Source organism: Oxyura jamaicensis, chromosome 2 (genome assembly GCF_011077185.1).
Source record: "Oxyura jamaicensis isolate SHBP4307 breed ruddy duck chromosome 2, BPBGC_Ojam_1.0, whole genome shotgun sequence".
NCBI lineage: Eukaryota > Metazoa > Chordata > Aves > Anseriformes > Anatidae > Oxyura > Oxyura jamaicensis.
In genome coordinates, this window is record NC_048894.1 from 34270035 (window position 1) to 34295540 (window position 25506).

Genomic DNA, 25506 nt, shown 5'->3' on the forward strand with positions numbered 1-25506 from the left:
AATAAAGGTATTATGAAGGTATTAAGGTGGATATTACAGTTTTTTTTTATTATTTTATTTTTTATTTTTTTTTGGGGGGGGGACACACTTTTTTTTTACTGTATCTTTCCATTCTTCAGTGGGTGGTAGGTTTTTTTGTGTTGAAGTTTGTATTTACCTATGAACTTTTTTCCAATTTACATATAGAAGAAAACCATAGAATCATTAAGTTTGGGAAAGACCTCCAAGATCACATGGTCCAGCCGTGCCCCTGCCACCAATATTAACCACTAAACCATGTCCCTAAGTAAATGTGTTTCAAGGGGCTTTTGAGCAGAAAGGGAAAGTAACGGAAATCATTGTAAAATGCATTTTCCTGACATTTATTGATGTTTATGGTCAGTCCTAATAGAATTGTTATGCTTTTTTTGAAAACAGTTGTTGAATTTTAAATATACACTAATTTTACTCAGTTTTGATACTTAATCATCTTACTAAAATTCTCCTGAATTGTCTCTCAAACCTCAAAACTTTATTCTGCAGTCACACTAAATGCAGTGCTTTTTTGTCTTTATTATTATTATTATTTTGTAGCAGAGCCTACAGCATATCAGGTATATGCCAAACCTGGACCAAGGAAACATCTTAGGAGTAATCTATACACAGATGGCGTCCAGGATTTAGGATTTCAGATTGTTAAAGGCAAAATCCTTATTACCTGAACATTTAATGAATTTGAAGATTTGACTTAGATTTCTGAAATTATGAACTGAAATAAAATATAATATCTAAGTTTGCTATTCCTTTTTATTTTAAATATTCATACCATTCCATATTCTGCTACTCCCCAGCATAGTACAGGATGAGAAGCTGTTGACTAACAAACTTTCTGTTCTGCTGTATATTCATAGCCTTGATTTTGGGGTGAAGGGTGAGGATATTTGTATTTATATTAAGCATCTTGTTAGTGGTAACATTTTAAAGAAAAGAAGTAGGAAAGGAGGTAACCCAAATTCTCTAATCTTGCAAAAGTTGGAGTGCTTTTAAAAGTCAATAGATTTGGGTTTCTACTTACTGTAAAAGAAGGGAACTTGTAAAAGACAATACTGTTTACTGTACATATTATGTACAAAATAGCATTCCTTTACTAAGGAGGATGTGTGTAGGTGCCAAGCTCCCTATGAGTGTTGTAATCGTGGTTGTTTGGTTTGAGGGTGTTGGGGAATGTCTGAAATGCCTTTCTGTATGTTAAGTTAGCCTTTCCAGTGATCATTGTTTCTCCAGAAACGGCATTTTATAGATATGAAGTAAGATTCAAAACCCAGTTGATTTCAGGGAACAAAGTTTATTGGATTTAGCAAAATTTGATGTTAACATCTGTTTTAAAGCACTGATAAGCAAGTAGATGTGTGCACATACAAATTATAAATATATGGGAAATATATATGGAGGAGTCTTAAATTAATCTGTTCTTTTTTTGTGTTTTTACCTGCCACAGCAATTAACTTCTTGTTGCTACAGGGTTGTAAATAACTCTTAATTCAGAATGCATTGAGTCTTAGATATTTTTGGCCTCCTCTTAGTCCCTAATTTTTGATAAAGTGCTGCCTATAATAAATAAGCAAAGCATTTCAATTTATGAGGTGTTTTTCTTGCAGCTCAAATCTACATTTCCGTGAATTTAAGTGCCTGCAATGTTTAGGAAAGGGTCGTATCTGCAGCAATAGCTCTAGAAAGATGAAAAAGTAGTCCCAGCATCACAGAACACTTGAGTTTGGAAGGGACCTCTGGAGGTCATCTTGTCTAATATCCCTGCTCAAGCAGGACCACCTACAGCTGCTTGTCCAGGATCAAGTCCTGACAACTTCCAAGTATTTCCAAGGCAGGAGACTCCACCACCATTGTGAGCAGCCCATGCCAGTGCTCAATCAACCTCACATTAGAAAAAGTATTTCCTGATGTTCAAATCCTCCTGTGTGTCAGTTTGTCCCTATCGCCTCTTGTCCTACCAGTGAGCACCAATGGAAAGAGCCTGTCTCTTTCTTCTTTGCACCCTCCCTTCAGGTATTTCTGCACGTGGGTGAGACCCCTTCCCTTCTCCAGGCTTAACATTCCCAGCTCTCTCAGCCTTTCTTCCCAGGAGAGATGCTCTAGTCTCTTTGTCATTATAGCGGCCCTTCACTGGACTCTATCCAGCATGCCCATGTCTCTCTTGACCTGGGTGGCCCAGGAACAGACACAGGACTCCAGGTGCAGCCTCACCAGTGCTGAGCAGGGGGGAAGGATCACCTTCCTCAGACTGCTGCCAACACTCTTACCTTTGCAGCCCAACATACTGTTAGCCTTCTTGGCTGCAGACTTTGTTCAGAATTCTCTTAGTTATGCAGGCTTTCCTGTCTTTTTTTTTTTTTTGTCATTCAGAGGTGTCTGAGTAGGAGGAGCTTCAGGTAAATGTTTCTCAAATGCAGACTATATTTTTTTGAGCAGATCCTGTATTTCTTATTTGTCCTTCTAGAAGATACACAAACACTAGGTTCTGAAGCAGAAAAGATGTGAGGCATGCTACTGTTCAGAGAGGACTGTTTGATGTATATAGATAACATGGAGGTTTTAAGAAGTATGGACAGGCAAGCGTATCTGACAGGTGCTGCTTGTAATCTTTATTGTGTCCTGTAGTTAAGGATGCAAAATTCTTTAGAATTTATAAAACCAAAATATATGTATTAGACTATATGTAACTGTTGCTGCTGTCCTGTTGAAGGGTGCATCAAAAATAATTAAAAGGTTTATAAATTGCAAGTGCTATTTACTTGAAACTTACTTACATCATAGTCTTACGTATTTATTTTATCTTACAGGCTCATGAGCGACTAGAAGATTCTAAACTTGAGGCTGTCAGTGACAACAATCTGGAGCTGGTGAATGAAATTCTTGAAGACATCAGTCCCTTAATAAACAAAGATGAGAATATTGCGGAATTGGTTGGAATACTGAAGGAGCCTCATTTTCAGGTGCAACCTTTTTACTGTGTATTACTCACTCTATCACTGTACACATACAGATCTAAGTTTAATAATTAAACTGACCTGTAGCCAATTTTAATGTAGAATTTTACTCTGAACACATGGTAAAGAACTAGTCATGGGGTTAAGCATGAGCATTATTTTAGTCTTCGGTATCACCTCAAGTACATCTTAATTTGTGGTATTGTTTCTATTACAAGTCTTGGACAAACACGTAGTTTCTACATGCACACTGGAGATAACTTGAAGGCTTCATCCTCAGCTTTTCCAGGTGATCTCAGTTCCTGATACAGTCCGTTTTGCACTTCAGTTCAGCTTTTTGCATTCGTACTTGTGTAAGAGGTACAGTTTGCAGAGTGAAGAACTCAATTCTCTTATGCCACGTGATCTGCGCTGAACTTAGATTACAGCTCTGCATCCCTTTCACTGTTTCTGTACTTAACGTACGTGAAATTTTGACATATACTTGTCAGAAGGAGGTGTTTTTCCATAGCTGCCATTCTATTATCAGCTTCCATACTGTCCCTTGAAGATTAGGGTTTATAAATCCTTGGTGGATTCTGGACATTCTATATAAGAATGTAAACAATCCTTTTGCCATCCTTTCGGCAAAGTATAACTGTGCTTCTTTTGGCAGATAGGTATAGAGTCATAGAAACATGTTGGGTGTACAAGTTAAAACATACAGCTTTTTTTTTTTTTAAAAAAGTTTTCAATTTTATGTTATACAAACATAGCAATTAGCAATGAGGTACATTTCTGTTTAACACAGACACTGGAAATGCTGTCAAACTGTATTATGGCTTGCTGGAAATAGGGAACACTTTAACACCTCAACCTTTAATGTAGTAGCTGTTGTGAATGCTGGTAGCTTGTCTGCCTGATCTGAAGAACAGTATGTTGGCCTCCCTTGTATTTGCATTTGTCCAAAAGGGCATAGTGACAAAGACTATTGTTTGGAGATATACTGGTGAATCAGTCTTTACTTCAAATCAGTCTTTGATCTGAAGCAGATCCCCTTAGAAATTGGGACTGGACAGGGAGAGGATGAGTTTGGAGTAACTGGTAGTTACAATACAAAAATATTTCAGTCATTCTCTGTGTGTTTGTTTGTTTACACGATCTTCTAAGTAGTTTAGTATCAATATCAGACAGTGTTATGCTCTCTGATTCTCTTTTGGAACCTATTTTAAAAATTCATGTCATGTTTATTACATGCTCTGAATGAGGTTGCTTGCTCCTTTCACTGTGCCATTGGGTGAGTCATGGGTATGTAAGAGAAATAAGCTATTTCTAGTGCTCCCTACTTCATTTGTTGCAAAACTGGATGGTACACAAAGAGTCAGGTAGGAAGCTACAGAAAAAAGTCTACTTAATGGCTAAGACAGTTAAATGCTGCCTTTGAGAACTAAACTATCCTCCACTCTGTCAGAATTACTGAGTTAACTTAAAAAGAAGTCTGAAGCAGCTTAATCTTATATTTTTAATTTTCCAAGTGCTTGTTGTGAGACATTTAGTCTCATTTGCAGAAACAATGAGCAGTATGGGCTGCTGCATACAGCCAGAAAGCAGCTAGCTACTGATTTTGTAAAAATAGATCTGATGTAACTCAGTTTGGAAGCCTAAAATTAAAGTGTACTTTTTGGCCCCTAATTTTGTGCTGCTGTTCCCCATCTGGAGGCAGGCATTAAAACCAATTAAGGGCAAAGTTGCATAATTTCAAGTAAGTGTTTTTATCTAACTGATATCATAGTAATGACTACTCTAGAAGAACTTCTAAGAAAATTTGCAGTCCAAAATGTGGATACAATTTTCTTTTTGAGTCTTGGGGAAACTCTATGTCTCCCTCTCTAAAGAGGAAATAGAAAAATAACTAATTAGTACAGAATTGCTGTCCTTTCTGCCTCATTTGTTCCAGGGAGACATATTCCAAATTCTGAAAGAAGGGATCTGTAAGGAAGAAAGAAAAAATTCCATTTGACTTGTAACTACACAAAATGTAATTTGCCTCCTGTCTTCACTTGAGTAAAGGCGTACAACAAGCCACCATGAAGAACTTAGCTCTCTTAAAATTTCATGGTTACTACTGTGTAGCTATTTTAAGGGCTGATTCTCTGTTTTCCAAATTAATGGTATTGCTTGTCTCAAAGAAATAATTTTATAATTATGGGCAGCAGTTTACAGTCCCTGATAGTCCCCCTGTGACTCAGCCATCATGGAAATAGCAGGAAAAAGATTTTGTGATCAAGAGATGGTTAAGTAGCAGTTGAATGAATTCATGCTTATCCATTAAACTGAGCGAATAAATAGAATCAGAATGCGAATGATGGGATGAGGCTTTTAAGAACTGAAAAGTGTTATGGAGCATGTTAATTTGAAAAGGATGGCACAGACTGTTTGCTTAGTACTTTTTTTGGCTGTGAATCAGATTATAATCCATAAATTATATAACTGTTAAGGGCAGCAAGCTGTATAAGTATGCTCATGTGTGAGGCTACATAAGAAATTAAGTAGTTTGTGGCCAGGAGTTTTGGGAACGATTTTTTACTAGCGTGTGACCAAAAGAGAAAACTGAAAGTGTCATACAGGTACATCTACTTGTTTTGTCTGTGGTAATGTGTCAAAAAACATAGTTGATACTAGTTGGCTTCATTTAGGAAACGTAGAAAGATCCAAAACTGATGCTTGAAAACATTGGCAAATGAAGATCTGTGTTTTCTGGATTGCATGTGTCTTGTATGATGAAGAATTAGAAATTGCTACCATCTGACAGCTGCTTGATTTAAATAAATGATTGTTTTTCCTATTTCATTTGATTTGCTTTATGGCCACAGTATCAGAGCAGCCACAATAAGCAGCTGTCTTTACAGTCTTAATGGCAGGGGCAGAACCCATGAATTAGTATCTCCTTCTTATCTCAAGTTGATATGTCAGTAGGGTCATTACGTGGTAGGCAGTTTAAAATGACTGTTCAAAAGTGACACTTGGAGGTTTGCAGGTTGAGCTTAGCACTACGCTAACATGGTCGCACAACTGTTAGGTTAGAGGTGACTTACAGAAGGATGGAGCAGACCGTGCAGCAAAATTGTTAAATTCGTAGGCCTGTCCACCTACTCCATTTTCTAGTACTGTTTCCTGCTTTCCTTTGGCATGAGCATGTCATTATAGGCCCTATGATGTCCTGTTCTCTGTGACTTCTCTTTAGCTATTTATTTGACACCAGTCAGTAATTGAACATGACCATACCTCTTCAGGTCAGTGTTTGAAACAAAGCTGTCTATGTTATTTGAAGTAAGATAAGTAGGCCTAATAGACATCTCTCCTACTTGCTTGTTTTCCTCTTCCTCTCTGTCAGAGACTGTGTACCACAGATGCTTTATCTTGAGCTATGGTATGTGGTGGCTGTAGGGTGTCCCTTTTCCTCCTTAAGAGAGAAAGCCTCTGCTCTCTAATTCACAAGTTTTATCTTGTTCTACCTGTGCATATTACCTTACAGATCTTTTATTTAAATCTTAAAGTTCCTTCTTACCAGGAAATCAAGTCTAAATTTCATTGTCTTCCAAATATGATTATATTTATTTGGATCTCCTCCTTTTGGTCTGTACTTACATACATGCACTGGTAAAAACACCATGAAGTATAAAGTCTGAACTCTTGTTTTCCAAATGTGAATTCTGTCAGTCTGGATTCGGTTGGTGCTAGAATTCTGCCTTGGCTTTATGCAAGCAGAAAGCACTAGTTCCTAGTTTCCTGCAGATTGCTGGAAATTCTTACATACTGGTAATTATCTTTAATTTAGAGTTACTTCCAAATTACTGTGGAGGAAAACTTTATTACATAAAACACAAGTATCTGATGATGAGTTATCTTCATCTTTTTGCAGTGGGTGGTTTACTTTAAGCATTTGCTTTGATACTGTTGCATTAGGTGAAATGCTATTGTAGCTACTCCTCATCTTCTTCCCAGAAGTTCACATATTCCTCCCAAATTCATTACATTTCTCCTGTGCTTCCTTAAGAAGAAGCACATATATTTACAAAAAGAGAGTAGATTTGCCAAGCCAGTAGGGTTAGCAGGCCATGTGAGTTACTTACATTTCATACAAATGTGAAAATTGATTTTTGCTGTATTCCATATGAAATAATAGTTTCAAGATCTGATCTCAAAGGGTAGTTTCAGTGGTTTTCCAGCACTAAACCCTTTTACAAATGGTTATTTCATGATTTTTAAAAAAGGCTTTTTCTTTTCCCTTGCAGTCACTCTTGGAAGCACATGATATTGTGGCTTCAAAATGTTACGATTCCCCTCCTTCTAGCCCAGAAGTCAATAATTCTTCAGTGAACAACCAAATTGTTCCAGTAGATGCTATTCGTATTCTTGGAATTCACAAAAGAGCAGGAGAACCACTGGTAAGTGACTGAAGATGTCTTTAAATTAAGTGTGAGTGAAAAGCATTTGTGTGTGCCTAATTTCTTGCATTAAGTTTTAATTATTACCCTTATTATGTTGTGTAATTTAATGGGTGATTGGATGGGTATTGAGAGGTTGAAACAGGAAGGTATTTGTGTGTTCTCCATCCTGTTCTCTCAAAGAAGTTATGGCTTAGTGAACAGGCGGACACTAGGTAGAATTACTTGCTAGCATAAATGACTAACACAACATCTGTTTGGTCTTGATACAAAATGTCAGGACTGCGTGTAATCAAGAACAATACAGTCATTGTTCAGTCATATGAAAACCTTGTCTGAAAGCACTTTTGTGTCACTTGATACTTACCTGTGTATTAGAAACTCTTACGTACGTCATAGTAACTATTATTGTCTGTTTTCACTGGGGGAGATAAGAGTATCCCAGAGCTATGTAATTTTGCTTGAGATGAAGGTAAAATGAAACTGAAATTCAAACAATGGTAAACCCGGTGTCACGTACCTCTTTCAGGGTGTTACGTTTAGAGTTGAGAACAACGATCTGGTAATAGCACGAATTCTCCATGGCGGAATGATAGATCGACAAGGTCTTCTGCACGTAGGTGACATTATTAAAGAGGTGAATGGCCATGAAGTTGGAAACAATCCAAAAGAACTGCAGGAACTGCTGAAAAATATTAGTGGCAGTGTCACTCTGAAGATTCTCCCCAGCTACAGAGATACTGTTATTCCTCAACAGGTCAGTAGCACAATTCTAACAATTCTGTCAAAAGAACTTCTATTTGGTATTTTCTGACTAAGTTTATTTTAAGATTTTGTATTAGATATACTTTATGCACAAAACAAGTGCATTTAATGCTAGCAGAAGGGCTAAATACCTGTATTTGCCTTTAAGTACACATTGGAAATGGGATTATTCAGCATACTGAGGTGACACCTCAAATCAGTCTGCTTAAAAAACTGTTAGTATCTATGATGGTTAAGTGTCTGTATGCTTCCAAGCATCTTCCTTTGAATACCCAGTGACCTCCGATGACCCAGCTACAATCACACACACTGAAGTGCGTGTGTTTATAACACGACCAATGTCCAGGTAGTCTTTCGTGGAATTCAGAAACACACTGAATTCAACAGATGAGCTTGAATTCTGTGACTTTAGGAAGGAACTTGGATGGTGGCTATTACTTATGATTTTGTTGTTCCTGTAGACTGTCAGTTTCTGCACTGCAGAATCACTTGTTGCTCTAAATTAGTGCATTTGAAACATCTTGTGGGACTCCTTCAGACAGTGGATCTTAATGCCCATGATTATAACAGACTATGCTTAACACTGAGCAAACGCTATCTGTTGTGCTGTGTTTGAGGCAGGTATGCTGCTTCCTTTGCTCTCCTGACAGAAAAAAGGCAAAGATGTTTCCAATCTACTGATGCAACTCACTGTTCCTTCCCCTGCATCAAATTTGAGTCTTAAGCAGTCACATTTCTTGTTTCCCTTCAAACACTGAGTTAACAGCAAAATTGATTCTTAGGATTCTACAAACCTTGAGGACAGTGCTTACACCATGACTAATGTATATATTTTTAAGTAACATAAAGTCAGAATGCTAAAGTTGGACACACTGAAGTGCAAACATGAATGCATTGCCCAAACTGAGCAGTTGGCTTTTTATTTTTGTCATTAAGCTCCTTCAGCCAAGGTTTGTACTGCAGATTATTTCTCCTTTCTCAGCTGGTGTACTTTGCCAGTTTTTTTTCCTATAGCTTGCATTTTACTTGTGAAATGAAAATCTGATCATGTCAAAATTTTTATGCTGTAGATAAAGACACTATTTAGCTTTGACAGGTAAATTAGTAAGAATGTATTTTGTAACATGTAACTGTTGTAAAATTTTCCACATTTCAGGTTTTTGTGAAGTGTCATTTTGATTATAATCCATATAATGACAACCTCATCCCATGCAAAGAAGCAGGTTTGAAATTTTCTAAAGGAGAAATTCTTCAGATTGTAAACCGTGAAGATCCAAATTGGTGGCAGGTTCGTAAATAAATAAGTTAAAAAGAAAAAAAAAGAGCTTCACTAATTGCCTTAATAATAAACTCTTTAAATATAAACTCTTTAAACGATGAATTTCTTCTTTTTAATAGTAGATACAAGAACAAATATTTAGTGTAATCCAATTTGAAGCTATTAGTATCTTAAGTCAAAATATTAACAATCATATATAAATTATATGTAACACTGTGTTTTTGCTGTTACTACTATTTATATGTCTTTGTTCGTGTACCATAAGCCTAGACATTCCAAAATCAGATATAAGTGGACAATTTCTAGCATGAAGTGTTAGGTTGACTACGTTAGTTGTGCTAAGCCCTTTCTGGCAGTGACTGGGGAAGAAGCAGACCCCTTCTTGTGAGCTCAGAGTTGAGGGGGAAGAGAGGGAAATTAACCCCATGGATCTGACGAGGGGTGAGAATATTTGTTCTGGAGAAAATGTACCTTTTATTTTCACAGTGGTGGTCACTGTCTGTAAGCTATAATATGCATGTTATAATCCAAGTGTTTGTCACTGCTTGAAATATTAACAGTTCATCCTGCTTTAAGATTGTATTTCTGCATTCAGTCCTTCAGTAGAAGCATAATCGGATGCTTATGCTGTCTTTATTTTTCAACATGCTCTACGCACAGCTGAACATGATCAGTGCCCTTAAAAATACAAGTGAACCTTTAAGACACTTTTCTCAGCCAAGATACTCAACTTTGCAAGTGGCAGTGGCAATCTAGGCTTAAGATTTTAGCATTACTAATTTCCCTTTCCACCCTTAAATTTCAAACCCTTTGCTAGGTAACAAGCAATAGTGAGCCAAACGTCACTTGAGAGCAATATATATATCTCATCTCATTAAGAGCGACAAAAATTTTTGAATATACATCAACACCTGTTGCTGAATTCTGTTGCTTGTCAGTGACGGTAATAACAGAAAAAAGAGAATAAAAATGTGAGGAAGCACAGAAAAATTATTACTGCCAAGTTAATTTGTTTCAGAAGTTCACCACTAAAACTCTAGAGTAGCTTGACATTTAGCTTACGTGCAGTCTTCTATGTTATTTTTCAAATTCCTTCAGCTTGCCACTTGTGGGAATCCAGGAGAAATAAATAAATAAGTGCTCATAAACGCCCTTGATGAATGGCAAAAATTAAATGCATTAAGCCAATATGTGTTGCAAGTAATACTGTGCAGATTATGCTGCTGGGGAAAAAGTCAGTTTTTCCTTGAGCATTCTAGAAATGCTAGAGTGCCCAAGAATCTTACCAGGAATTCACTAGCTGTGAAAAATCAATTAGTCACTAATAAGTAGAAGTGTACAACTTGAAAAGCAAACAGCTCCTGTAAGCAGGTGACAAGGCCAACTGATTATGTGAAACGTTTCATAATGGTGTGTTTGTATGCATTAAGCTTGCTGAGAATTGGGCCTGCCCTGAAATGAGTTTACAGAGAATCTTAGCCAAACTTCTGTTACCAAGAATACTGAAATTACTAAGATTCAAATATGTAGCTAAGTAGTGCAAAAGGCATGATTAGATGTGTTCATGGCATTCCCAGTATATAAAATGACAGTTAATAATCTGCACTGGAACATGTTTGGAGCAGATTGAGAATGCAAAATAAGTGTACTGTGTACTACAAAGTCTTGAGTTTTATCACTTGAGAGATGGAGCTATTGAATTCCATTTCACATTTTTATGCCAAAAGTTTATGGCTGGCTAATTAAGACTAGCAGGCTAAAAGCAGACTAATAGAATGGGAAAACTTGTATCTAATTTGTTTCCTGAGTTTTAATACTTCAGTGACAAGCCACTGTTAGTATAAGACAGATTTTTAACATCCGCATCTGACTTTGATTTTGTGTGTCGCAGTAATAAATGTATCACTACTCACCATTGAGAAACTGGCAGCGTGAAAGTCAGTCATCATCATGACATGAAAAAAATGCTTCTCACAAGTTACCTTTGATTTTGTTTTTTTTTTTCCAGGCTAGTCATGTCAAAGAAGGAGGAAGTGCGGGGCTTATTCCTAGCCAATTCCTGGAAGAGAAGAGAAAGGCTTTTGTTAGGAGGGACTGGGACAACTCAGGTGAGATTTAAGGAATTTCAGGAATATATTTTGCTCTGACTCCATTTGTTATGGTTTTCCTACATTCACAGATAGCAGAAAACTGCTGTATGAGAATACTTAAAATAATACTAAATGCTAATTATTATGTATGTGTGGTTTGGGCTTTGACTAAAGGACAAAGTCTAGAGTATATGCGTTGGTCTTTGTAGATACATAAATCAGTTTTACCACCTGCTGATGAAAAGCTAAATGAGGTGGGAAAGCCATAAGAATTAGCACTTTTTTCCAGATATGTTTTTATAGTATATACTGAAAATTAATAAATTCAGTGTTTTTGAAGTATTTTTCCAATGCTTTTTAGAAAATTTCCCTGGAAAACTACTTTTTCCTCCTGTTCCATTCTTACTACACTGTGTAATGTGTAGTAAAAATAGCTGTAACCTCCTTCCATAGAATATATGGAGGTTTAAAAAAAGAAAGGTAATTTCTTGAAAACAGTCCTTGTAAGCATAATTAATCACAAGTTCATGTAAATCAGAAAGGTAAATGTTCGGGGAAAAAAAAAAAGAACAAAAATGAGTTTGTCTCAATTCTTATTTCTAGGGCCTTTCTGTGGAACAATAAGCAGCAAAAAAAAGAAAAAGATGATGTATCTCACTACAAGAAATGCAGGTATTTTTTAATATTGCATATGAATTGAAGTTCTTTGTGCTTCTAAGCTTGCAGATGGCCTGGTGTATCCAAAGCTGAAAAGATTTGCAGTAAAATATTTGATTATACATTCAATATGACAGGTAGATTTTTGGTTTAAAAGCAGTTGTAACTAGTGGTTTATTGATTTTTGGTTTAAAAGCAGTTGTAACTAGTGAAGGTATGATGGTGCTAAATACAGGTTTCTGTAGGTAGAAGTCAGAGAAGAACTTTTAACAAAAAGAAAAAATAATAAAGCTGCTTTGGCATCAGGCTGAGGGAAGTGATCCTTCTCTTCTGCTCAGCATGGGTGAGGCTGCACCTGGAGTCCTGTGTCCAGTTCTGGGCTGCCTAGGTCAAGAGAGAATGCTCAGAATGGTGGTTGAATCTCCCTCCTTGGAAAGGGAGAACCTTTCCAAAAGCCATCTGCACATGGTAAGAGGCTGTAGGTGGTCCTGCCTGAGCAGGGGCATTGGACGAGGTGACATCCAGAGGTCCCTTCCAATCTCAACCGTTCTGAGATTCCCTGGTTATCACAATTTTCCCATTCTGGTCCCTCTAGAAAATTTCTCCTTGGGAGGAAAGACAGTAACCTGACTTTGTTTTCAATGAATAAGTTACATTTCCATAGCAATTTACAGCAAGAAAGCTTATATCAGCCTTAAAGCCCTTTGACTACAATTTATATTCACAAATGGTCTGTTTAGATATAGCAGGACTCCTTATTTTTTTTTTCTTGCAGTTCTGACTATTAACTATTTTTTGTATGCTTCTCAATGTAGAATTTGATCGTCATGAAATCCAGATCTATGAGGAAGTAGCCAAAATGCCTCCTTTTCAGAGGAAAACATTGGTCTTAATTGGTGCCCAAGGAGTGGGGCGAAGAAGCTTGAAGAACAGGTTTATAGTACTGAATCCTACTAGGTTTGGAACTACAGTGCCATGTAAGTTGTCAGCACTCCTATTGTAATGTCATGCGTTGAGTTTCTTATTATCTGGAAAATACCTAAAGTTTATCCCATTGATTTATGGTAAAAGTAATTTTCTCAGTGTATAAAAATTACAGGGAGTGGGGAAACAAACGGACAAAACATTCTTCATCTTCTCATACAACTGGACTATCATATGACTACAGTGAAAATATTTGCAACTCCCAATTAACCATTACTGAGGCTGCAGAAAACCTGTTTTTGTGTGCATCTGCCAGTCATTAAGTATCTGCCCATCTGCTAGGTTCACTCGGTGTCAGTCACCACCCCACACACTTGAGGGGATTTTGGAAGTTGCTAGTAGTCTCTGTAATCAACAGCCATGGAGTTTCTCAGGTCTGCTGTTTAGTTTTCCATCTGTAGAAGCACCCTAGGCATTATAAATTGTTACTTCAGTATTGGAAATTTAGGGAAAGGAAACAAACTTCCAGTAAAATAGAAGCATTTGTGAGAATCTGAAGTTTTTTCTATCTAGACCCAAGCCCATAACCTTTTTTTTCTATCAATTTCAGAAGAAGAACCTTCTCACTTAACTGAAATCTTCAGTTGTTTTCTTGCCTTCATTCCAGTCACATAGTTGCTTTTGCTCACTTAAAAGATCTTTTTTTTTTCTAAACTGTCCCCCTTCTGTTTGACCTCTGACCAGACAACCCTAGCTGCATTACTGTTCTCCTTTGCTATGTATCCTTCAGAATTTCAAAAACAATCTGTTCCCTTCTGTTTGTTTCCCTTCCTAATTTGCTGAATTTCTAAACATTAAAACTGGCCAGTGCACTAAGAGCTGATAAGTGTGACTAATAACAAGGTTGATTTTGCAGTGTTATTTCTGTAAAGGAAACCTTCTCTTGGGAATACCATGATTTTTATTGCCAAATTTTCAAGAAACTTTTTGTTACTTTTAAAACATTTTTTCCTCTTTAAAAAGCCTTTAGAATCACTGATTTCTCTAAAATCCTATAGCTACAACTAAGTAATATAGCACAATGTTAAAATGCTTGTATTTAGAGCTTTTGAATGCCCTTTAAAGTCACAAAGTCATATGAATTAAGTTTCCCAAGCCAGCCATCTGACATCCTCGTCTTGCACGTCATGAAGTGTATAGTTTGTTGTATATGGCATCTCTTCACATTATACTGAGATTTTAAGTAGGTTTATCAATAACTTTAATTGGCCTCAGTTTCTTTGATTAGGAAAACTTCTGGTTATTCACAAAAGATGTTTTCGTACATGTGTTTGTTGGAAAATGCCTGAGATAGCTGCATGTGTGGCCTTGGTGTTGAGTTCTGATCCAGCAAATGTTGCTGTGTTTTTTCTGCAGTGTGCATAGCTGAACTGTCAGGTCATCTGGCTGTCAGCTGTTAGAGCTTATTCTCTAACGTTTATTTCAAACTGAATTTTTTTTTTAAGTATTATATTAATAATTATACTTCCAGTCAATCTGTAGCATCTTGTCTAAGATTAGGTGTTCTAGTAATACTTATATTATTTTCAGTTTCAGAAGATCGTTGCTTTTGGGGCTTGAGTTTTCTGTAATAAGGAAGTGGATAGGAATACCTGGAGAGGGGGGAATGTTTCCTACTTGTATCACAGTATTGCCAAAGGGATCCGTATTCTAAAGTGAAATCTAATTAAATGCAGATAGTGGGCAGGTAATACAATGATAGGGCAAGCAAAGTAGGTAATAATCTGATACTTTATTTTATAATTTAATTTTCACTTTCTTGCTTAAATAACGGCTGTGCTGCACACTGCATGCCAACACTCAAGCTAGCTGCTAATGTTATATCTAAGTGTGGGCTTCAATTTCTCTGCAATGAGCTTTCTTCACTTTAAAGGGTAAGTTACCCTGGAAAGTAGCATCAGCTGGCCTCTGCTATGTTTCTTGCTACTGTGTCTGGGCTTCTTCCGGTATTTGAGCTAACTTTTCTTTATATCAAGTGCAGGTAATTCTACTCTGAAGAGTGAGTGAAGGATGTGATGGTGGTTTGTTTTTCTGGGGGGATGATATTGAAGGGTACTCAATTGATTTTTCAGTAGTAAATTTGGCATTTGAGGGTTAACATTCCATTTGATTTCAAAGTCACTTAAAGAATTGTTTCCAGTGAATAATTAAAAAAATGGCACGAATGAGTGTTGTATATGGTCTGATGGAGTAATGCAAAGGAAACAAAGAATTGGGGATAAACGTCATATAGGAAAGAATAGAAATAAAGAGAATGAGAAAGACTGTGCTCAGTTCTGGAATGTAAACTAGAATGAACCGGTATATGGAACAATGAATCTTTATATGGAACAATTATAATTACATATTATTCCATATTATAATTTCCCTGATATAGCAGCAGTCCAGCCTTTTGCCTGTATTCCAAGTACAAAAAGATAATTCAACTTATGTTTTATATTTTTTGTTTAGTTACTTCACGAAAGCCAAGGGATGATGAAAAGGATGGGCAAGCATACAGATTTGTGTCACGAGCTGAAATGGAGATGGATATTAAAGCTGGCAGATACCTAGAGCATGGAGAATATGAAGGAAATCTTTATGGCACTAAAATTGATTCTATCCTTGAAGTTGTTCAGACAGGAAGGACCTGCATCTTGGATGTGAATCCACAGGTAAATCATTTATGTGACACTCAAAAAGTAGGAGTATAATGTAGAAGAGGCATGCCCTTATATCTGAAGGTTTTTTAACCTGGTTGAAAGATAGCATTGCCAACTGGATTTCTGCATTTATGACACTTAGTGGGAATAAGTTAGAAATATTGGGGAAAAAAACCTAGTTTCTGCATGGAATTGGTGCCTTGCAGAGCAGCAGTAGATCTTTTTAGCCAAGGAAAATGATGTTGAGCATTTCAAAGGGCAATGGAGGAGCTTCTGAAATAGAAGTAAGAATTTTCACCTATCATGTATTTCTTCTGCTCATTGTAGCAGACTGGTTTTGCAGTGCCCCTTAGGTAATGGGGACTTGTGATGAGTTGTTCTCATACCTTTTTCTCATACCTTTTTTTTTCATTTTCATTGCTTCTAGGCCCTTAAAATACTGAGGACTTCAGAATTCATGCCCTATGTAGTGTTCATTGCTGCTCCAGAGCTGGAGACTTTGCGTGCTATGCATAAGGCTGTGGTAGATGCTGGAATTACAACCAAACTTCTCACTGTAAGCAGATTGTTTTATATTTAGTTTGCTTTGAACAGGATGTTTAGACTTTTTTTAACTTTCATTTTAGATGTTTTTTTTTCTGAAATTAAAGTCTTCAAGAAAAGTTAGGCAAGATTTTTGCTGATTACTTAAGAAGTTAATCAAATACTATGTATAAGGCAGATTGCTTCTTTCTTAAAAATAGACCTCTTACAGATAAGTGTTGATTACAAGAATTACTTGTAATGTATTCTTTGGGAAGTGCTACCTTTGATTATTTGCAGCAAACTGTAGATACTTGACAGTAGGAGTTACTCTTTTATATAAGTGCCTTTCCTTCACTTCCCCATCTCTCCCCACAAAAAAGTTTTGTTCAGGTTATTCTAATGGTATGGGTGTACTTTAAAAATGGAATCTGTAAGCTTTACGGAAGATACTGCAGGCTGTCTTAAAAGGCAGAAACAAAACAACAAAAAGCAAAACAAACAAAAAACCAACCCAACGTGAATTCAACTAGGCTTCATTTCCACTGCTGCAGCAGCACATGCTGCACTAAAAATGGCTGGGAGCTGCCAGAAAAAGAAGTGTTGAATAGCTTTTCCTCCCCTGAAGTTCCTTGGATTTGTCATGTAAAGTGATGTGGCACATTTTATTCATTAGATCCTGTCTCCTTTTCTGAGACACAGCAGAAGCAAATGAGACGTGTCCTTCAACACAGCAAATTATAAGTGTTCTGTATCGACATGGACTTTCCCAGCTGCAGGACCAAAGCAAAAAAAAAAGCCAGATTGACCAGTTAACAAAATCATTCTCTGTGCTCAGCAGTACATCTTTCCCATCTGAGAAAAGCCACAGCATGCTGACAGCTCACAACTGTAGTGCTATAGCTTAGATAGTAGCGATATCTGGTATGATGCTGTTGGGGCATTCAGAGGAATAAAATGGGCAGTGAATCAATTTACACTGATTTTTTTTTTTAATCTGTGAGATTCCTTTCTGCTAACCACAGGAGGGACTGTCCAGTCCCAGCTGTGGTCTCGGGTTGTTAGGGATTCCAGTAGCAATTCTGGGGGTGTTCTGTGTTTCCTCCCTCTCCCAGACAAACACTGACTTCTGCCTTGCATATACAGGAAGGCAAGATTAAAACTGTCCAGACAAGTATAAGAATAATTTCCTACACTTCCTAATATATGATTCCCTAAGGGACATCTTTTTATGTATCTGTACAGATTCTACATCAAATCCGTGGACATGTATGTAGAGCATGACTTCTCATTTCTTCATCTTGTACTTCATGAACAAATGAAAAAGCAGTGTACATTTAAATTATTGCATATGTCCTGCTGTCTAGTGGGTCTGTCTAAACTATTTGTAGCTTCCTAGCCAGAGCAAAAAATTCTGAGGCTTGTGATGGTATGTTTGTTTGCTTGCCTCCTTTATTTACTGTGAAGGAAAGGCTATTTGCAAAGTTTTCATTTTGACTTTTGTATTTACAACTGTATTTACAACGAATATTGGCAGGGTGACAAACCTCATACCTGCTTACAGAAAATTGTTTTTGTGTGAAAGTGGAGAGGAATCTTCTTAGAACATAGGACTAATGAAACATGAAAAAATGCTGATTGGCAGCACTTCATGACGGCTTCCTAGTGTAGGAATAGAAATTTCCTGCACACGGTGCAGCTCATGTCAGAAATAAAGTAATGCAGCACTTTAGGAATGAGGAAACGATGTCGTGTGAGCAAGAAGGCTGAAATGTAATCTCTAAAACCAATAGGGTATTCCAGAGGATCTTTCTAGAAATGCATCTTCCATTGTCTTTCATTTAATGGTAATATTATTTCTTGGGCTTTTTGGAGCTTTTTTTGAGGGGGAGAGGAGGCATAAATACATTTACATAACTGATTGACCCAATTATTCCTAAAGCTTTAATTTTATTCTGATGGAATTCTCAGTTGCACACACAAGATGATCAGCTGCCTGTTGTGCAGTTCATGTGCTTTTATTGGCTTTCTTAAAAATCACAAAATTTGCAACACTTGTTGCCATAATTAACATTGTTAACAACCGTGTACAACATTTTCAGCCCAGTCACTGCATTTTAACTTGAGTTTTGTGTGCTATAAGTGAGACCTTTTAATATTTTTTCAATGCATACAGTGTATAAATTTAAATAGTCAGTTGTACTATGTCATGAAGTGGTACTCAATTTATAAGGATTTGCAAAGTCTTGTGCTCTAAGTAATTTCTAAAATGCCTTCAACAGGACACTGATTTGAAAAAAACAGTGGATGAAAGTGCCCGGATCCAGCGAGCGTACAACCACTATTTTGATCTGACCATTGTAAATGACAACCTAGACAAAGCCTTTGAGAAGCTACAGACTGCTATAGAGAAACTGAGGCTGGAACCACAGTGGGTCCCCATTAGCTGGGTATATTGAGCGTGCTGAAGATGAGCATAAGTAACAAATAAAATCAACTGCAGCAAATAAACTAATGTGACAAGATGTTGTGTAGATACCAACGATAACCTGCGGCACCTGTGCGTTTTTACTCTGTGTATAGTCAAAAGTACACTATTCTGACTTTTTATAAAAAAAATGTTGAAGGGAAAGTGTACTTAAATATGTAATTTATTTTAATTTTTCTAACTTTTTACAGATAACCTTTCTATTCATATCACATGAAGGAAATGCGTTTAAGCATTTTATATGTTTTGATTTAGTACCTTTGCCTTTTTCATCTAAGAAACTTTCAGTCATTCACTTTAACATTTACATCCTGGTCTTACATTTTCACTGTGATTAAAAAGAGGATACTTGAAACAATTTTTGTAAAACTTGTTAATGTCAGTGTTTAACTGGTCAAAAGTCTGTAGCTTTTATTAGGAAAGAACACTAATTTCTTTTTTTTTTCCTTAAAAAATAGTAATTTAATGGGAGCAGAATTCTAAATACTAAAAGCAACAACCAACACCCAGCTCCATTGCTCCAGCTTCTTTCTCATTGCTCCAGCTTCTTTCTGCTTAATGTTGATGCATTCTTGATGTTTCACAAATTCCTGATGTCTCTTGATTTAGACAACTGTACTGTTCTGTAGGTTCCCTTATATGTGTCTCTTAAAATAACATAAAGCAATACCTTGCAAGCTTGGTTAGTTCTTGGGAGCTAACCTGTTAGCCTGTTACGGTTGAAGTACCCATGTTAGAAAGCTTGTACGCAAGGTATTTCAGTACAATGGTGAAGTAGCCTAGAGAGAACCTGATAACGTGGAGCCTTGTAGAATGAAGCTTAATGTTTAGCGATGTTTTTTCACACTTGTGAAAACACATTGCTTAAAAAAAAGGAAAAAAAACAGTATTTTATTTTCTTAGGACATTGTTTGATATTTATATAGTGATCTGTGGCTTAATTTCCTGTGATATTTAGCTAAGTTCTCTATTATCTTCTGGAATATTTGTGTGATAAACTGTTGTATTTTTGAGCGTGATATAATGGAATTTCTGTGCTCTTTGTTGCATTGTGTTTTTAATTGATTTTTTCATCCAATAGCTTGTGAATTGGAAGCTTACTGCTAAAAAGCAATGTTGTTTATCCTGTTTTTGTTTTACAACATTTTCATTTAGGTTTAGTGACAATTCTCCCCTTAGTAGGCTCATTGGTACAATTCATATTAGCTTCAAGTTCATTCATCAAAACTTACGCTAATGTAAATTTCTGCTTGACAAGAACAAAATGGAAATATAGCTTGTCGCTAAGACTAGCTCTTTTTGTGCTCACATTTTATATTACCATCTTAGCTGTTGTATATAGTAACATACACCATCAATTATCAGGTTAGGTGTCTAAACACAAGTCATCTATTTGTTTAATTGCTCTTCCACCTGGTGACAGGCACCTGGCTTCTGAATTATTTTTCAACACCAAAGCGTGACACAGAATGCTGTCAAAAAGGCAACGTCCTCAGAACTGTTTCTGAAGGAAAAGAAGCTTCGACACTGTAAATCAGTGTCGTTTCTGGGGCTCTTACATACTTCTATGTGCACAAGGGAAACTGTTGATACGTAGTATAGGAAGTGTAAATGTAAAAAAAAAAAAAAGAGAAAATCAAAAACACCCCACCTGTATACTATGGATGATATTTACAAAGCCTATAAAGTTGGTTGTTTGGTGAGCGGGGAAGGTGGGGAGCAATGTGAGATCCCAGAGCATTTGGAAAATATGAATCAAAAATGTGTGTAAGCACAGGTCATCGGTGCGGCTGTTAACGCTGAGATTTCAGTCTTTTAGAGGGAATTTGACATTTTCTAAGCAAAATTTGTACCGCTACTTTGCTTTATTGTTACAGTTTTCAGGATGTGTTTGCTCTGGTTTTGTTTAAGTTTGGCAGAGCTTTGAAGCGTGGCAGCAGCACAAGACCTTTATTTGCCTTTCCCAGGAGACATGTTCTGTGATCCTGTCGCTCAGAGGCTGCTTTGAGAAATGGATCAAATGTTTTATGTAGCAGCAAAGATAGCAGAGCCATTGCTTGACTATTTTGATGACTTACTCTTGGCACTACAAGCTGAACGTGACTAAACTGTGTTTGTATACTGTGTAACAGAAGACTTGCATATGCTGTAAATAAGATGTGCTAACTGGACAGATATGATGCCTTTTCATTGTAAGTTAGAAAATGCTCTATTTGTGATGCCAAAAGTGGGCTGAGCTCACTCTTCCTCAAATAATGGAATGAGAAGATTCTTCAGTTCCGACATTGTTGCTGTTTCTATTGCAGAATATCACTCATTTTCATGTTTTTTTTTTTTTGTACACTTAGCCAAATGAATCCCATGAAACATGGGCACCAAGGTTTAGTAAAGAAAACCGTGCTCCTTCTATTTCCATCTCAGATCATGCTGTCAGAAGAGCCTACCTAGTGAGCAGTCTCCAAATAGCCATGCATTTGCTAAAGGCTAAAACTTCAGCTTGTGCTTAAGCTCCACATAGCGTTTTAAAATCTAGCACATTTCAGTTAGCACAGCAGAGCCTAGCGGCTGACCCTGTGCTGGTAATGTCGATGCTAATGAGAAGTACGATTCTGAAGCAGTAAGAGATGGGTTGCTTAGGTTGCATTCAAGGATCGTTAGCAAAGTGACTGCAGGTTTTAATTGGATGGTCACGTGCAAGTGTTAAAAAAACAAAGAACATTCCTTGCATCTGTTTGTTAAATTATGCAAATTGAGAGTCCAGATTGGCAGGTTTGTAACATTTTGGATTTTTTTAAAGCGAAATCAGATTTTCATCGGATATTCTGTTTAGTTTGTCACTACCTGGTAGGATTACTAGAATAAAAGTTATTTTTATTAAAACAAAACAAAACATTCTTGGAGGGTCTTAGAACAAAGGTGCCATTGCAGTCATACACAGAGTGGTGATAGACTCTACCTGTTCTTTACAGCAGATCAGAAGTTAGATAGGGACCTGCACATTGTGCAATTAGGGGAAAGATGCTTTGAAAGGCTAGTTTTGAGCAAGTGAAAACTTTTCATATAACAGCTGTGTGAAGTATTCTTAGGGGATTTCAAATAACAAGGATTTCATGTATCTCATTCTGTATGAAACATTCATTTTCCGGATACTAACAGGAAAAGTTTTTACATTGACTGTTAATAACAATAGGTGTGTCTGAGCAAGGTGAAGATGCTGCTAAATGTTTAAGATATGTGGTATGTATCACAAGATAATTATTTAAGTAGTTTAGAAAAGTGAATTATCAAATAGTTGTCTGTGTATATGTATGTATGTGGATGGTAAAACAAAAAATGCTCATGTCTGCTACCACATTACTATCTACCATGACTTAATCCAGAAACGTACCTGCATGTGAGACTAGAACTGGTACACTTCTCTACCTGGTTTATTGTGTTTACTAATGTATATTTTTCTAAATATACAGATATTTCAATCTAAAAATTCTATATTTATCTGTAATTTCTATGTTTTAAACAGTGCATGAGGTGCTGTAAAATTCTGTACATATAGAGAGACTTATAAAAGAAACACTGTAGTTGCCCTGTGTATGAAGAGTTATACATAAAAATACAGTCAGTACGCCAAGACCCCTAAGTTATTTCCTTAAACACACCAAAAATTCGTCTAAGTATACATCAACCTCAACTTTAATGTAAATACTTTGGTGTACGTATATCCAAGTGACTGATTACCTTGCTGTCTCTTAAGTTACACTGGCAGGCCTACTTGAGGTTCCACATCATGTGACGAGCTGTTTGACAATATGTCACCTTGCATGGACCTACCAAGGGCTTTACAGATGATCTGCAAATATAAAATGAGGGTAAAATCACGTACTGAGCCAGGCACGGGAAATAAATTTACACCCAGTGCAGTATTCCTCATTTGTGCACAGTCCTCAGGTCAGTGCAGCTCTGTGCACTTGATCATAAGAAAAGCTTTCTGCAGCAGGACAGCAGACCCTCTCTTCACTCTGGAATTTGTGTTTACATAAACTCACAGCTTTGACAGGCTCAAAATGGAAAAAAATTATTTTGCTGATCCTCTGTTCTAATTCATTGCATCTTCTAAAATCACACCAAAGTGGTTTGCTGTACGAGTTGCTTGCAGCTCGGTGTTAAGGAAGTTGTCTGTGGTTGGTTTGTTGGTTTTTAAAGGGTGATTCAGATAATAAATAGGAAACTCTTTTTCTCTTTTAAACACAGAAAATTCCTAGCTTGGGACCCTTTGGAGCCAAGTTTGCCTCTCTGTTGTGCTTAAGGACCAGTATAGAGTGACCAAGTAGATCAGTAGATCACAACTTCAGGAGATCTGGGTTATTGCTGTTTTTATACAAACTGTTACTGTGAACAAGAACAAATTCAAACTTCCTTTTACCTATTCCTTGGTTTTCCATCCAGTCTTCATCTATCTTCTTCGTTCAGATTGAAAGCTGAGGCAGATGCCACTTCTCAAAGCATCTATAGTGCCTACTGCAATAGCTTCCCAGCCGCTCGTTGTGCCTGTAGGAACAGCTTTAAGACCAGTTGCAGGTGGAATTCTGTCACATCTATCATGCAAATGGATACGGATTATTTACTTCATGTAGGGTTTCTTGCCTCACCCAAGTTCTGAAGCGTTAAAGCACTGTGTCGTTATTGCCAAACTTAATGATACTACTTTGCAACAGTGTTAGCGATCAATTTATCCGTGGTCAGGTTGTACTTAGTTGATGTGAAGACTTCTAGTCTGCTAGACTTGCCTTAAATCTCTCTCTAGCTGTCAGTCATCTCGGGAGTTCTTCAGTTAAGGTACTTTCACTTGCTTTCTCTGGCAGACTGTCATTATTGAAGGTGGTGAAATGAAGTCCTGGCCCCCTTCCCCAAACAACACCCAACCCCACCCTTCAGTTTTGACTTTTTAAAGAACCTTACTGACGTGAATTGTTTGGGATTCCCAACTTGGCTTGTAGAGGTAGTAGTGTTCAATACAGACACCGGTATTCCAGAATGGTGTGACGTAGTGCTTGCAGTCCCAACACTAAAGAAACAATCCTAATACATTGCAAACACTTGTAATGAGTATTAAGAGGCAGCTTTGGCTTCCAAATATATTCAAAGTGCACTCACACACACACGTAGAGCTATGTAGATAGATAAGTTAGTCTTAGGGTTAATATACTGCAAGAAATTCAAAACAGCATCTGCTAACTTACTTGAACTCTTCATCTTGGACCACAGTGGGGTACTATTCCACAAACCGTCACTTGTTGAACTGCTGAATTCTTAGTTCATTTACTGGTACCGAAGCTGGAATTTACCTGCACAGACTTAGAAACAAAAATTCCAGCTTGGTAAAGGCTGTTAAGCAATTTCACATCTAAACTTTTTTTTTTCTTTAAGGAGAGTTTCAGTAATATTTATTTTATAGGATACATTGCATTTAAAGTAAATGTGAATTTTGTTTTCAATATTTTTAACCCTTTCTCCTGCTAGTTGGGTATGGATTTTCTTTTGCTGCTAATGCAGTGGTTGGATGTGGAATATGGCCAAGCTGCCAAGTCATGGCTCTGTAAGTAGCTAACATTTACCTAGAATATGATAAAATCTTTTCCAAAAACCCAAATAAATTCTCAGTTCTCTGATATCTTACACAATATGTAGTGTAGAGCAAAACTAATGATAGTGCTTTGTGCAGTTCTGGGAGTGGCAGCAAAATTGTTAGCTGCCAAAATCGGGCTTTTTTTTGGACTGATTTTTGTTGGTTTATGTCTTGTACACACTTATATACGGAGAGAACAGCAGAATGGATTTCTTCCCCTTTAAAAATGCACGTTGAGCTTTCCCTCCCCAAGTCCCGCATTACACATTACCTGTTTGCAACACTTGAGTACTCTGATAGAAGGGGAACCTCCTCCTTAGGATTTAGAATACAAGAAAGTTTGCCTCCTTCTCCCCCCAAAGTGGGCTAATAACTATAAAGTCTTGTTTAAGTAAGCGTACTGCTTTAAATGTGTATTGAAAGTCTGTCACTGTGCATTTCTTTACCTTGCTTGTTCTCACAAGGTTTTTTTTTTTCCTATTGGAAGCTTTGCATGTTGGATTTTTTTCCTTCTACAGAATACTAAACTGGATTTGACACTTGTAAAACTTTAAGAACTGCTCTCCTGTAAAAAAAAATAAATACTTCTTATTAGAAAACATCATACAAAAGAAAATCTTAACTATTTCTAATGTGAAGCTGAAGATGATTTAGTACCTAAGTGTTTGAATACAATGCTATAGAGCAGGCCTAGATGGGACTTGTTAGCATTCTGACTTGACATTAATAAAGTCAGCTAATACGTAGGACATTTTTAAATTGTAATTTGTTTTTTAAAACCCCCATTGTCTTTTTCACAGCTAATATTTTCACAATAAACACAGCCAAGCATAAAAATATTAATGTACAAATTGTGAAATTCTGTTAATTCCCAACAAAATATTTTTGTATATAATAAAGATTTAATATTGAAAAACTGCAGTTAACTTCTCTGATTTTTTGGTCATACAGTGAATTCTAGCTAAGTGAAGATGCTCTCGAGGCAATCTGAGCACATCTGCCTTTTATCTTTCGCTGCTGCAAGCCGGTTCCACATCAAGTATTT

At 36.8% G+C, this 25506-nt stretch overlaps 1 protein-coding gene and 1 long non-coding RNA gene across 6 annotated transcripts in view; one reads left to right on the top strand and one right to left on the bottom strand.

Moving 5' to 3' along the window:
- Positions 1 to 25371, top strand: part of MPP6 (membrane palmitoylated protein 6) — a 56727-nt gene extending 31356 nt beyond the window's left edge. For all 5 annotated transcript variants that reach the window (XM_035316272.1, XM_035316271.1, XM_035316268.1 and 2 more), the window contains 10 exons: positions 2838 to 2990; positions 7259 to 7411; positions 7941 to 8168; positions 9333 to 9464; positions 11464 to 11563; positions 12149 to 12217; positions 13018 to 13179; positions 15638 to 15840; positions 16256 to 16384; positions 18633 to 25371. In XM_035316272.1, the coding sequence (XP_035172163.1) occupies positions 2838 to 2990; positions 7259 to 7411; positions 7941 to 8168; positions 9333 to 9464; positions 11464 to 11563; positions 12149 to 12217; positions 13018 to 13179; positions 15638 to 15840; positions 16256 to 16384; positions 18633 to 18809 (1506 nt within the window). In that variant the 3' untranslated portion in view covers positions 18810 to 25371. The remainder of the gene's footprint in view (positions 1 to 2837; positions 2991 to 7258; positions 7412 to 7940; positions 8169 to 9332; positions 9465 to 11463; positions 11564 to 12148; positions 12218 to 13017; positions 13180 to 15637; positions 15841 to 16255; positions 16385 to 18632) is intronic.
- LOC118161186 lies at positions 2989 to 3602 on the bottom strand. Its single transcript, XR_004747893.1, has 2 exons — positions 3569 to 3602; positions 2989 to 3172 (listed from the first exon to the last, which is right to left on the bottom strand). It is a non-coding gene; the product is annotated as an uncharacterized LOC118161186 (long non-coding RNA).
- Positions 25372 to 25506: the final 135 nt, after the last annotated feature.